Source organism: Thermobia domestica, chromosome 2, assembly GCF_964235325.1.
Source record: "Thermobia domestica chromosome 2, izTheDome1.hap1.1, whole genome shotgun sequence".
Classification (NCBI taxonomy): Eukaryota; Metazoa; Arthropoda; class Insecta; order Zygentoma; family Lepismatidae; genus Thermobia; species Thermobia domestica.
The window spans coordinates 52,828,383-52,844,113 of NC_137455.1; the positions used below are offsets into that span (position 1 = coordinate 52,828,383).

General features: G+C 35.2%; 2 protein-coding genes across 4 annotated transcripts in view; one reads left to right on the top strand and one right to left on the bottom strand.

Moving 5' to 3' along the window:
• The window catches only part of LOC145672139 (leucine-rich repeat-containing protein 43-like), a 66,610-nt gene extending 60,139 nt beyond the window's left edge, over positions 1 to 6,471 (bottom strand). The window contains exons 1-2 of the mRNA XM_081741466.1: positions 5,967 to 6,471; positions 3,217 to 3,433 (exon numbers count right to left, since the gene is read on the bottom strand). Coding sequence (XP_081597592.1) covers positions 3,217 to 3,433; positions 5,967 to 6,311 — 562 coding nt within the window. The 5' untranslated portion in view covers positions 6,312 to 6,471. The remainder of the gene's footprint in view (positions 1 to 3,216; positions 3,434 to 5,966) is intronic.
• The window catches only part of LOC145672148 (uncharacterized), a 465,896-nt gene that overhangs the window by 3,390 nt on the left and 446,775 nt on the right, over positions 1 to 15,731 (top strand). The window lies entirely within an intron of this gene.

Genomic DNA, 15,731 nt, shown 5'->3' on the forward strand with positions numbered 1-15,731 from the left:
ATAATAATAATAATAAACTATTTTAACGTTATGACAAAGGATCTAGATGCCAATCTTGATTTTATTGTTGTTATATATCTTCAGTATATCTTTATGTGATAATCCTTTATTCAAAGAACCAATCTTTTATTTTGAAATATGACAATAAGTGATCAAGATTTTTGTATGCAGGGTATGCCATTTTAAGCAAGGTTGACTCATTCTTTTAAATAGTAATTGAATGAAACTTTAATTTGCCTAGTTCTCTGACTGATATAGTACAGGGTGGCCCAAAAGTAGGTATACAGTACTGTACTGATCAGCTCACTGCATTTCTTATTGTTATCCATTGAGTAGACTTAGTTTCCTTATTATTTGTTCTTAATGTTTACTTATACCTTAAGCTCGGAAGAGCCGAAGCAAATAAACCTATAAATTAGAATGTTATACTTGATCAATGCAGAGGTGTACACCTACTTTTGGGCCACTCTGTATAATCAAATTGACTATTTTTTTTATTTTATTCTTGTTGTAAATCAGTCGGAGCCGTGTAATTTGAGTATAAACGTATTAACATTCTGACAAGGGCCTTAACCTGCTCTAACATTCATTCTTTATTTTTAATTTTCTGGTCTGTTTAAAATTATTATATAATGGTTTTAACATAATGCCGTGTTTTTGCTTAGGAGCTGTTCATAGCACTTAAAGAAAGTTATTTTTAAAGTTATACTACCTAGGTAAAATGCTAGATTTATATGTTTGTCTCCAAAAAGAAAAGTTTATATTTTTGTCTCCAATCCTTTTAACAACGAGATCTCGAAAACCACAAGTGCTAGAAACATGCCGTTTTCACTGGTCCATTTCAAATTTTGTGTAGATTGTCCAGTTCTAATTGAATACTAAAAGAACACGGCCGTTATTTCTTTATTGCATTTTTAAGGGGTACCGTACACTGGAAATGTTGAAATTTTAAACTGAAGCACCATATCCTATGAGTTAAACTTTTCAACACAACACATTTGTATATTGGGGTTGCATATTCTCAGGCGTTCGTTTCATTGATAATGAAAAACGGACAACCATTTCTCTAGTCTAAGATGAATCTTTATTGGTTGGATTGTTTTCCCCAATGAACATCATATATCACTGACATTATAATTAATTGTGTATCTAATGTATTTGCTTATTACATACTGCATGCAAGAAGAAAGGAAACACTGGTCATATATGAATTAGAAACTCCAACCGGAAGTAGGTTCAAATCTTGCAAACGGTGCGAGATATTGAAAAAAATCGAAAAAATCTCCCCTTTATGTGGTATGTCTTGCCGATTCTTAACAAGATGTCTTTCACTTGTGTCTGTAAAGGGACATGTGCAGATGTTGTGAGGAAAGACAAGGAGATTCATACCCATATGTGAATGATGTGCTGTGTAGAGAGCATAGATTTAGCTAGTTATTACTATTATTATTTCAACGTATTTCCTACTTTAGTAATATTTTTATTACATTATTTATGTAATTTGTTTTCTGTTTTTTTTTTCGTAAAATTATTTGTCAAACGTTATCAAATAAACTATTATCAACATTACAAAGTGTGCACTCAAATCCTCAGCCTGTAGGGAAAAAAACTGCAGAACAGTAAGCGGGAAATACTTTGATCTTATAAACAGTATAATGATATGCGGAAGCATTGTGGAAAATCCAGAATTTACTCGTACTAATAAATACTATCCTATTTACAACCTTGCGGACATTGCAGAAGATTTCCTTAAAACGTATAGTGTATTAGTCTTTTGAATTAACTCGATGGACAAATTCAAGGATGATTCTGTTTAAAATTATCGGATACATATATAAAAAGTAAAATTAAACGTCTTTTTTGTAAGATAATTAATATTTGTAATGTATAGTCTTAATCTTGCTAGATACATGATTATACTTTTTCATCAAATGCTTCATAATATTAAAAAAGAAAAGTAATAGATTTATCATTTTTAATACAGGGATAGAGTGAAGGTGAATGCATCTTTAGCATGCTGAATCCAAATAAAATAGTTTCACTCTATCCCCCCACCATTTTACTATGTGGCAATACAATATTGATATCAAAAACGGTACTATCTAGAACTTAAAAGATTCAATGGAGATATAAAGGTGATGATGAAACCTAATCTTAAGATGTTAAAATTAATACCTGTTAAAATAATGTTAAAATGCTAAACCTAATGTTAACATAATCTTTTAATTATTATTGTTTTCATTATATAGGGACGCAATATTGGAACAACAAGTGGTAGATCTTTGTTAATTCTGTTTCGAGCGTGATCAACTCTGGAAGTCACCTTCCTTAGTCGCATCTTAATTTATTACAAGTAAATGGAATCTAATTTCTCTTTACTGTTCTTCCATTAATAACAAACATCAATAAAATACATAATCTCTTAATGGCTTGTATACTTCTTCCAAAAGTCTGGACACATTTTTTGAGTATATAAATTCTGTGCTTAAGTACATTAAAAAAAACGTAGCATCTCAGATATAACAAATTATGTGCAAAATAGTAAAAAAAAAGTTTCCCAATCTGAAGTGCTTATAAGTTTACTTGTAAGATTAGTTGAAGTGCTTATAAGCTTAGTTGAAGTTCTGCCCTTACTCATTAGATAGCATTTTAGTGGCCACTTAGGATAAGTTGATTTGTGTTTTTAAGTATGTTCAGTTCATGCACTGAGCTCCCTCACAGTAACAACGTAAGGAAACAAATTTATAATTCCATTGAAACATTAGTTTTCGTTATTTCTGAATATGACAGAGTTTGCAAAACTGAATAGTGTAAAGGTATTTCTTTCTTTTTCTTTTTTCTTTTTTCTTTTCTTTTTTCTTTTTCTTTTTTTTTTTTTTGCGTAGTGATACAATATGGTTGCATACTCAGTGATAAACTATGGGTATATTCACATAACTATAAGTAGTTAAGAAATTAACGTTTAAAACAACTTTATGTTCCTCCGATCATGGGGAACCATCAGCGGAATCTTGGTCCTACCGGCGTTCTACACCTTGTGTTATCTTTCCCGCCTGAGTAATGACTTTCAGTTAAATTTTTGAAGTTGTGGGTTCACTAAAATAAACTTACACCAAGGATTATTAAAAAAAAAAAAAAAAAACATAATGTTACTAATGCCAAATAAAAGATATTTTAAAAATATGAGAAAATATATTCTACACATAAAACACTTACCGTCATCCAGACGATTATACGCTAGTCCTAAATGTAAAAGATTAGGAGATATTTCATCACATAAATTTTTCAAGCTGCTAATTTGATTTCCGAACAATTCCAAAAATTCTAGGTTTCTTGGAAGGACAGATCCACGTAAATCTTCAACCTCATTATGACAAAGTGACAACACTCTTAAGTTTTCCAATTCACGCAAACGTTTATCGACAACTTTGATCTGGAATAGAAAGATTACAGATTAAAAATAATATCCATTAAATCACAGTTTGAAATATTAATGGATCATCTAACAGAACTTCGTTGCTGGAAAGGAACATTAAACTTGGGTGAAGCTACTTTATATCATTTTTATTTATTATAATTAGAGCCCGGATTTATAAGTACAATCAAACAATAGAATAACCATGCAAATATACGGGGCATATTTTTAAATAAGCAAGAACAAGTACACGAAAATCAAATGGAATATTTGTGTTGGGAAAATCCTACCGTGTATTCTGCGTTACTGTGTGTGTGTGTGTGTGTGTGTGTGTGTGTGTGTGTGTGTATGTGTGTGTGTGTGTGTAGCTTCTTTGTAACTGAAAAATGATTTGTGAAGTGAATACAGTGTATAAAGAATTTAATGAAATCATATGAAGGGTTGAATATAGAGCTTTTGGATTTTTTTTGTACAAAACCGATTATACTTATTTTTTGTAATAACTTTTAGAAAGTCGTAACATTGGAGATCACAAATGGAACATATTGCACTTTTTAGCGGGATCAAATCAACTTTGACTACACCGCTGGCTGCCTTGTCTTTGGTGCATATAGTGCTGGATTCGATTCTTAGTGGAAGAGCACAAAATTTTAATATCACAGTCTAATTTAACAAACTTTTATTAATCAATTTATTAATCACTATTTATCAATTTTATTAATCACAAATTTAATTTAACTTTTATTAATCATCCGTCTCCTTCGCTGTAAACGGCATAATAGTGGAACATTAAACTAGAAAAAACAAGTATTTCCATTTCTCATTGTAGAGTAGCAGATAGTTTATAACAACTCCTGGGGCGAGACATTTTCACAATATGTTAGAACTTCCCATTGTGGCTCATATAGAAGTTTCAACAAAGTGAATCTTCATATGTTTTCATTGGGCATGGGCGTAATAACGGTGAATTTCCATAAAACATCCTAAATAACCCCAGTAATTTATACAACGTTAATGAACGAGTATGAAGTAAAACAACTATCAATATCAAGGAGCTACAATTCGTCGAATTACCAAATACCGTAAACACACACATACACAAATGCAATAGAGTTACAACGCCACGGCGAATTAGGTTTAAACAGAACACAAGAAAATACTTCATCCTGCAGCAAGAGAACTTATTGAAATATGTTTGATTCAATTGCTAGCCGATGACCATAGCCGCCTCGAATGAAACGTTTAACTGTTAGTAGCTACAGTTATTAGTCGTTGGTTTGAGTCCTACTAGAGCACAGTCGATTTTAAACTGTTCTCGAGGTATTTATGTTTGTATCTCTCTCGGTGTGTGTGTGTGTGTGTGTGTGTGTATGATACTTCGACAGGCAGTTATTAGCCACATGGATGGAATTCTAAATATGCCACTGGGCTGAGCAAGAAGGAGAAAAACTGTATACAGTGTCGAATAATGGAAATATCACCACATTATAACTAGGTATGATTACTCGATATTACTACTACGTTTCTATAATGATCTATGTTATATTCGTCACTGAGTTAGATTGATCCATTGATTAATTAATTTGAGCTTAATGTCTCTTTCCAGTACCAGTTTAATATAAGAGGGGTTCTTCTTCCCAGTGCAATCCGAAATAATACTTGACTTTTCATTTGAATCAAGCATTCACACTGGACGTTTACTCCCATTATATATACCCCTAATTGTTTCATTCATTTGCAAAGAAGTTATGATTTTGTCATTTCAGAATGTAGGACTATAACAAGAAATAAATAAAATATTATTTAAAAAAAAACTTACTTCTTGAGCCTGCTTGAATCAGAATAGACTAACAGAATAGTGAAAATAGTTATATTTTGTTTTCAGCCTATAGCATTTTAAATTTGTAATTAGTATAAAATCATATTCTTTCTCAATAGAAGTTGAAAGAAAAGAAGTTGCAAAAATATGTATTCAGAGGAATGTTCTTACTCTCCGGATTAAGGTAATAGCGAGCAAAAAATAAAGTAAAAAGAAACCTTTTACACTGTTTGGTCACACGAACATTGCACTGACAATCTTTCCATTCAAACAGCATGAAAATTTCTTATGCTATCTGGAACATTTTTTTAACGTTTATTGTTTCATACTTGCTTATGTTCACAGTCAGATACGACTGAGTTTGTGGTGAATAATTAGAAGTTACATTTCCTACAATGTATAAACGTATTTATCGCACAAGTCATTTATTTTTTATTTTACATCATAATAACTTACTCAAAATAGGTTTAATCTCTTTAAACCAATTACGGTTGAAGTGATCGTAAATATTTTCATAGTTAGGAGACTGGATATACAAACACGCTGAACTTGAAGAGGTTCTTGAAATTGTATATCTAACATAATGATTTTAGGACGCTTCCTTCCTTCCCTATTAATTTTTTTCCTATCCAATTCGCTGGACACTGTGATTGTTGAGCGACGTCATCACTCATAGATGCCGAAAGCCTAGAAATCTAATTCCTAATCCTAAGCTTAGTTATTCAAACTTACCTGGCATTCGACTAGCCTCAATGTTGACAGATTCTGTAAGATAATTTTTTTGGTAATTGTTTTGTTTGCTGCTACAGCTTTCTTCAGCGTATCTCGCACAGTATCACTAATCATATTCTGCTTGAGCAAATCTTTGTTTGGGTGGTTTAACATAAATTCTGCAAGTGAATGCTTGTCACTTCGCGTGTCTTGATCGTCCGATTGACTTTCATTCCATTCGCGGACAAAACAACCAAGAAGAGATCGCCGCAATTTCTTATCTAGACACGTTGAAAACTTTATTGGTGACGGCTTTGCAATAGGTTCAGTTCCAGAACTGAATTCACGATTCCTGTCAGGCTTCATGCTTTGAATTTTCTCTTAAAGTTTCGTCTTACTTCTCAAACTTTTCTTCAAGATATAATAATCCGAATAGTAAAATAAATTAACCATATTTTTACATTTAAACACTACGAAATTTCATGAAGAGACGAATTACGTATACCCCATGACCTATTCTATACTAATTCAATTTCATGTTTATTTATAAATGACGAAAATAACGTCAATAATGCTTATAACCGTTGTTTATTGTTACAGTAAAACATTTTAAATATTTTGAATTAACTCTGTTAAATATTTCCGTCACAAAAACACATTAATGTTAGAAATTACATTATCGGAATATTTTGAAATCGTTGTTCTTTAGAGATTATATTTTATCCTCAATTTAATGTCCCAACGGGTAATTTGGATAAGGGCATATCGACCTATTTCCGGTAAAATGAGATATACATATTTTCTGCTAGTTTCAGCATGTCCGTATGTGTCTAGATGGTGTTAACGTAATATCTCTGTACCGTAGCAAACGCCTGTCTCCAAAAATAGTGTGAGAATACGTTGGTTAATTGAATAAGCACTTTTGTTTATCTGTTCTGAAAAATTGAAGAATTGTTAGTTACGCCCTTATCCAAATTTGTGTTCTGAGGGTCGAAGATATAAACACACAATCGATAACGAGAACACTGCCCAGTAACGAGAGGGCATCGGATCTTATTACTTGTAACGAGGTGGCATCGGGTCTTATTACCTGTAACGAGAGGGCATCGGATCTTATTACCTGTAACGAGAGGGCATCGGATCTTATTACCTGTAACGAGAGGGCATCGGATCGTATTACCTGTAACGAGAGGGCATCGGATCTTATTACCTGTAACGAGATGGCATCGGGTCTTATTACCTGTAACGAGAGGGCATCGGGTCTTATTACCTGTAATAAGATCGGTATGCAAGCGGATTATAAACTCCAGTGATGCTGAGGGAGATAAAATACTTCGTTTAACCCTAAGAATCTACTAACGTATAATGATAGAAGTAATTTAAACAGTGGCGGATCTAACAGGTAAAAACTGGGAAGTCCAATCAGAACCCACACTATGATAGGTATACCATGAGTTCTGTTCAACTTTCAAAAACATAAATAATAGCTTAAATTATTTTTGTCACCCAAAGAACTTGGGGGGGGGGGAGCTAGGCCCTCTCGGCTCCCGGCTACACCCGTCCCTGAATTTAAGGAAGAGGAAAACAAGAAGAAAGGAAAAAGTAAGTTCCTGTTGCAAGTCGTCCTTCATTTCACCCGTCACTGAATTTGTTTTCGTGCAAAAATTCAATATCGTTACTAATATACTGTACCTTTAAACTATTTTGTTACGTTCGTATTGAAGTTATAAAAGGTCTTGATTTTGACACTAGTTGGAAAGGAGCGCTTCCTATTCCAGTTTCACACCTTACGGCTGCCATGACGAAAATAAATAATTCTTGTGTTGCTCTTTTTGTTCTATTGATTAATAACATTATTTATCCTCTTTATTATTACCCTTAATTGAAGATTTTTATTGTCAATGAAAGCGTGGAAACACATTGGGGGGAAGGGAATCATTTGATGGTAGCCAAAGATAAGTAACGGAAAATAGCGAACGGAAAGAAATTGGTAATGTCATCAGGAAGGTTTAGAAAGTTCACCAATCGGAACAAAGAGAAAGAAATAAGGTATAAAGAAAAGATCAAATAAATAAAACCCTGACGACAGCCTCTTTTTAAACTTCCCTTTACTGCAATCTGATTCTTCAATAGTTTTTTTTTCCTCTCTTTCATGAATCCTTTAATAATGATGGTAAGTATCTATCTCTTTCCTAATGTAAGAGAATCTCCAACTGATCTCCAATCGCAGCTATCGTTGGGTTTTTTCACTGACCACGCCTCCTCTGCCGAAACAAAACTTCCGAAAACTGTATTTTTTCCCTTTTGTCTTTCATTCTTTTCTTCCTCATTGTATTTGAGATTTGATTTTGGGGACGCAAAAGCCTGGGGATGGGGAGGAGAGAGAATTTACCCTCAAATGACGTCATAATGTTCTCCACCCAAATGTAGTACCTAAATTCATTTTTATTTTCCTTTTCACTGTTGGAAAAGAACTTCCAGGAGTAGAAGTCTGGTGGGGAGTAATTTCTTTTTTTTTTTCGGTTTTACTTTTTGCTGCGCACAGCACTATTTGGTAGGGATTGAAGACAGGACAGGGGTTGGCCAAAATGTTAGAAGAAAATCCACTGATATTGTCTTCCATTTTTTTTCTGGATTTCCAAAGAAGGGCAATCTGTAAAACGAAAGATTTGTTACTTCGAACTTTTTTTGGTTTTCTATCTTTTCGTCTGGTTGTGTTCTGAGGTCTTCTGGCGCTCCGTACTAGTTCATATGTGTCTGTCTGTAGAGGTTTCTAATCACTCCCGCGATCTAGTGCTTTCAAGATCTCGGATGCTGATGACCAACGCTTTCCAATGGTAAAATCTTTATCCCCTCTTCTCTCTCTCTCTCTCTCTCTCGCAGTCTCCCACTTACACTGACGGCTATATCATCTATCCATCCAGCCTCTAAGTAACCTTTCTATCTCGAACAGGTCACCATGGAAGTCCGTCGACGTAACCTTGGAGATGGTTAACCACACTCGTTACGGAAGGTATGAATCAGTGCATTTATCTCCGCTGTGTTGATTCCTGTAACACCCTCTTCTAGTCCTGGCTCAGCGCCGTCATAATGGCTTCCCCTTTTTTTTAGTTCTCGTTTTAACTTTCAACCACGGAAGACTTCTTGTGTCAATCGACAAAGGAAGGACAAATCTGCCAATGTTAGCGTTTACTAATGAGTCTTCCTAATGTCAGTTTATCCTGTTGAAATTCCAAAATAGTCTTTGCCTTTCTCCTATTTCCATTGTCTCTTTTTATTGCTTCCTTCCGTCATTTTATTGGGATTTCTTTCGTGTTTTTCTTATAATAGGTTCAAATGATTGCTCGTACTGCTTTGACTTTCTGAGAGATGGTCTATTTAACGATCCAGTAACCGGTAGCTAATGCAAATATGATTTTTTTTCTCAGAAAATTGGAACAATTCCAATTTCTTATAATCTAAAGGGAAAAACAAATCAATGGTGAAGTGTTCATCTCTGGTGCAAGGAGATCCAGGATGGATCCCAGGATGAGAGTTTCCAAGGGACATCATCATATCCGTTGATATTGTCATTTTCTCTTACTTTTGCATTTGCAAATTCGTTTATATTCTTGTAGTACGAAGGAAAGGCTCAGTGGTAGAAAGTTCATCTGTTGTGCGAAGAGATCTTCGGTCCCTCTCAGGATAAGAGTTTCTACTGGACATCGTATCCGTTGCTTTTCTTACTTTCTCATCAGAGGCGGATCCAGGGGGGATCGGGGCTATTGCCCCCACTCCCCAGAAGAGGAAACTTTCTTATTTTATATATAAATAAAACCCATCCCAGAGTTTGGAGCTGTTAAAAGTAGCTCTAAGTAGCAGTATTACAACATATCGTCTCCCCCCCCCCCAGAAGTCCGTCCTGGATCCGTCCCTGTTTTTCATTCAAAATTTATCTTATTCTCAGTTTTCTGAATTCCATTATGGAGAAATGGTGGCACTAACATGATGGTTGATACCAGTGGACATGGCAGTAGCGAATCTAGAAGGTAAAAACTAACGGCCAGCCAGAACCCAGACTATGATAGGTATATCATGAGTTTACTATTAATTTTCAAAAATATATAAATAGCAGCTTCAATTATTTTTGTCACTTATAAAAACTGAGGGGGACCTAGGTCCTTCGGCCCCGGGCTAGAACCCGCCATTGGGTCATGGTAAAGGAAAGACGGAGACATAAAATACCCAACGCCGAATTCACACGTTCACCATAGGCTGGGGGTTATACGTCCACAAAAAAAAATAATGAATTTCAAATATATTTCTATTTATTGAATTTTAAGAGGCTGTTATCAAGTCTCACACATGAAGAACATTTTACACTTTGATCGACTTTTTAGACTTGAAATTTGCAACGAATATAATTATTGTAATCGATAATGCATCCAGCACCACAGTTTACACAAAGTCACTGCTACACAAAGCCTAATTGTTCAATATTTATTTATTTATTTATTTTCCATCAACACAACAGACATAAGCCCAATTATAGTGTTGGTGTATTACATAATAAATTTACAATAGTTTTCTTAACATTGAGTTCATATTACATATGTAAATTTCTTTGTGTTCGATACATATTTTGTTATAAGTAGAACACATAGGCTACGTAGAATATATAGGCTACGTACAGTTATACGGTAGGATACCTGGAAAGGGAGTTCCATATTCTCATCTGTAATGCAGAAGAGCTCATATGGGAAATTTCTAGTTTAATAAGTTAATTTATCCTGTAATATAGCCTATAAAGAGGGGAAAAGGGAGCCAAATATGCTGCATGCCACCTCAGGCTCCAGTTTACTCAGCCTAGGAGTTAATACGGGCTTGGAATATCATTTTGTTTTGCACAAATAACTTGGTAAGTTTTCATTTAAAATGAGTATTTATTATACAGGCTTATGAGAAATTTAATGATCCTTAATATTTAATAAACTATGGTTCTACAAATGTTGAAAAATAAATAATTACTGGGAAGCGAAAAACATAAAAGATGGAAATTATGAAGTAATAGGACAGATATGCAGGACAATGTGTTCTAGCATTATACACTGCTGTTTGTAAATATACCAACACCAAGATAGTTACTGCGAGCGAAGTATAATTTACATCATAGATTCGTTGCATGACTAAACAGAAATTCGTACTGTTTCAGAACCGTACAATACCTCTAACCTTAATACATCAGTATGGAATTAGGCCTTCACGTGCTGCAACAAGAGCCTTTATGTGACATTGCACCAAATCACACAGTTTTCTTGAAGAACCGCCTGCAATGTTGTTTGTGTGCGATTCCTAAATGCTTGACACTATCTACTAAAGATCCGTAACGAACATTTGGGAGACCCGGGTTCGATTCCCGGCGGGAGCTCATGTGGTTCGGATTCTACGTTAATCAGTAGGTCCACGTCTCAGATAGCCTCGCTGCTGAAAGGGACGCAAAACTAAAATCAACTCAACTCAACCGTAACGAACATTTTGATGACCAATAATACTGCGTTCGATGGGCGATATGTAGGGTGGCGTGTAGCCACAGAAACAGCTGTCCTCGTCATTCCTCGAAGAAGGCTTGCATATTTCTATATACATATGGTCGGGCATTGTCCTGTTGAAATATGGAGTCCAGACTTTTCTGAATTAAGGGTATAATCTCTGTGTCTAAAACTGTTCTCATGTATAGGTATTTATTTCAGTGCGTAGCAGCAAGCTATTATATCCAATGGTGTCTCACAGCATCATATCTTCCACTCGGTCAATGCACACTGGAAATTTGAAATCATCACATAAAAAGTAATCCAAATAGATCGTTATTAACTTTGGGTCCATATGTCTACTTTGTGTACAGAGTTGCACATTAGGTAAGAAATAATAAGATAAATACATTATAAGGAAGATACGATTGCAAGGATTAATTAAACAACACATTTTCGGCTTTCATAGTAGAGCTCCCTCGTGGCTACCTATGGTTACCGTACGCGTCTTCAGTGCGGGAGCCCCGGGTTCGATTCTTGAAGGGAGCTCATGTGATTCAGACCCCTCGCTAATAGCATCATTGCTGAAAAAGACGATAAACTGAAATGTAATCCAAGCTTTCATAGTAAACCATAAATCAAATACAGGGTGTTTCAAAACACCACCGACAACGTTTGGGGGGTGACTCCTGACACCAAGATAAGACGAAAAGTATAGACTAATCTGGGTCCATAGCTCCAATTCTACGGGATCTACCGTAGTCGGGTCAAGACTTATTTAAGAACTAGTATGTGCCCTATCCAAATATCCATGTTTCAGAATCCTGCGGTACTTCCGCATCAATTTTTATAAAGGTAGTTGGTGAGTACTTCAAATTATATGCCCGTAACCAAACTCCCTCCATTAAAATTGTTGTGTGAGTACCTTAGGATTCTGAAACATGTATTTTTGGCTAGGACGCATATTAGTTCCCAAGTGAAGTCTCGACCCGACTACGGTAGGCCCCATAGTTTTGGGCTATGGACCGTTAATTTTTTTTTTTTTTATGTTTTCGGCAGCCTATAACTCCGAAAGGAAGCATTTGCGCACCCAGGCTGCTCTATACTGTTCGTCTTATCTTGGAGTCAGGAATCACCTCCCAAACGTTGTCGGTGTTTTGAAACACCCTGTCTAATAACAAGCTATGAAATACAATTTCTAACATCAAATATAATTGTTTTTAAAATACCCTAAGTATCATTAATATAGTACAAAATTCTGCAATAATACTAAAGATTTGATACGATTTCGGCTTCATCCGAGCCTGTTCCGACCGATTCTCCGATCTATCTAGATCTACAGATCTACATTTTCACCGGGTCTGTATAGATCTACAGATCTGTCTTTGTCACCGGATCTAAATAAATCTACAAACCTGTCTTTGTCACTGGGTTTGCGTGGATTTACAGAACTGTCATCGAGTATGTGTAGATCTACACACCTTCCTTTTCACCAGGTCTGTTTGGATCTACAGATTCTCTTTTGTTACAGGATGTTTGTGGATCTACAGATTTGACTCTATCACCAGTTTCTGCCGATATCTATGTTGCCGAATTTGTATATATCTACAGCTCTGTCTTTGCCACCAGATCTATAGACATCTACAGATCTGTCTTTGTCACCAGTCTGTGTGAATCTACAAATCTGCCTTTGTCATCAAGTCTGTGTGTATCTACACATCGTCCTTTCTCACCGAGTCTGTTTGAATCTATAGATCTTCCTTTGTTACTGGCTTTTTGTGGGTCTGAAGATATGCCTTTGTCATCCGTCTATATCAATCTACAGATCTGCCTCTGTTACTGGGTCTGTTCAAGGGGATTAGTGTTTCGGATTTCCAAATCAATAAATGAATTTTTGCCAATCAAAGGTTCGATACTTTTTGAACACACCTCGTTAAATGTGATATTCATAGTTTACAAATTAGACAAGAGATCCATTCGTTCAACAGCAGGAATAACAAACCATATAAATGTTCCCTATCAACGACTGTCTAAAACTTTAAACAGCTATGAGATAGTCGGAATAAAATTGTATAAGAAGTTGTCTGAAACACTAACAAATGAGCCTGTACAAAGATTTAAGACTAAGTTGTCCAAATGGTTAGTAACAACGCCTTCCTTTTTAATCTTTATAGGAGTATTTTGACTGTTAAATAGAAATGTAAAGTATTTCCTAATTTTGAATATACAGTAGAGCGTCGATTATCCGAAGTAATTGGGGGACATGGGTGTTCGGAAAACTGGTTTGTTCGGATAATCGAACTGTACATGTTTATTTGTCATGCGCGGAGCGGCACGCCTCAACTCTAAGCTGGCGCAGCTGTTGCTGTGAACAGCTTTGATACTGCCGCTACTTCTACAGCCAGTGCCAAACCGACAGAAGTGTGCTGATTGTTGAAACACAGCGACTGGCGGCTTGGCCGGTCAGCAGCGCCTTATGAAGGCCCCATTAGAAGCAATGTTCCGCCAGCGGTGGCTCAGTGCGGCGACTACTGTGGGAAACTTGGTTTGGGTGTGAGGGGGATGATGGACGGTAGGGTGGGAGAGTAACAGGTGCGAGCGAGTACACAGTTCGGTTAAGCGGTCGTTCGGTTGACCGACGTTCGGATAATCGACGCTCTACTGTATGTTAATAACTATTGTTAGTATTTGTTTCATATGGACATTTTGTTTCTTATATAATTATAGCTTATTATTCATTCATATACATGTACTACTAATATTATCAACTATGACCTCGGTTTGTGCTATGTATAGCTTAATGACAATTAAAATTTATTATTATTATTATTATTATTATTATTATTATTATTATTATTATTATTATTATTATTATTATTATTATTATTATTATTATTATTATTATTGAAAAGTAAAGTTCTGCTTATGCAGGAATAGCTAGAGCATAGATAGAGCAAATTACAGTGCGGAATCGTTTTTCCCAATACCGGCTTTATTACAAACTCTACTATAAACAGTATATTACAAAAGTATTACTATAATGTAAATTCTACTGTAATGTAAAGGGAGATAACCCAAGGCCCGAGCAACCTAGGGGAAGATATCCACAGAACTCCGAAGCAAACTAGGTGGAGTAGATTTAGGATCCCCAATGCTCCATGCAAGCAGAGCGGAGATTAGGAGTCACAGAGCCCCGAAACAAGCTAAGGGATTGAGGTTAGAACTCCGAACGAAGCTCCGAGAAGCCGAGTGGGAAGAGAGAAAGCCTAGAATTCCGAGCAAACTAGAAACACTGGGTTAGGTTCTTCTCATAGCTCCAGGCAAGCTAGAGGAAGGGTGATTAGTCGCACTTGTTGAAATCTTTTCGTTTATATAGGTACTCCAGGTGAGACGGTAATCCAATTATGGTTGAACATAGATATTGAAAATAATGACACGAAACTTGCTGAAATATGTTCTACTACTTGACCTGTATCTCTTTAAAAAGTTTCAAAAAATCACGTATCGAGTTTAGGAGTAGTGACGTCATCAATATGGCCGCAATGAATGTTTAATGTAAAATATGAAGGAATATAACTTCTCACAGAATAGAAATAAAAACATAGCTTTTGCATCAAATTACAGACAAATGATTGGAAAATATATACAATAGAGTGTTTTGTGTATCTTTGACATGTCTTTCCAGGTATAGTAACAAAAACAAGATTTTTTAAATTTTTAACTATCTGTCCTAAAATTTAAGTACACAATTTCACCGTAAGTTTTAAGAAATCGCATTCATCTTGACACTAAAATTACAAACTATTTTAAGAGTTTTAAAACAATACCAATATCATGCTTCTATCGATATTTACAAGCGAGTTGTTTGATTTTATATACTGTAAGTTGTTCTTTACTGACGTAATTCCGCATCAAATTTTCTTTATAAATTGAGAAGTGGCTGTAAGAAAATAGCTGTGCTTATGTTTAGAAAAATAAATACCTCAGGGGCGTCATGTAGGGAGGACAAGAGGGCAATTGCCTCTCCCCACGAGTGTAATATTTATATACATTTTAATCAATAGTACAAGGTGTTTCAAAATGAATATTGGGGTTTTAACCGCTTAACGGTCGAATTTATTTTAGAGAAACGTTCCAAAAAGGTCATATTATTTTATTTCATATTTTAAATTTATCATAAATGCGTGCTAACACGATGTATTTTAATTGTCATTCAGAACCAAATTTCGAAAGTTATAACCCCTCAAAATACTACTTCTGGATTATCCAGAGTTTTTTC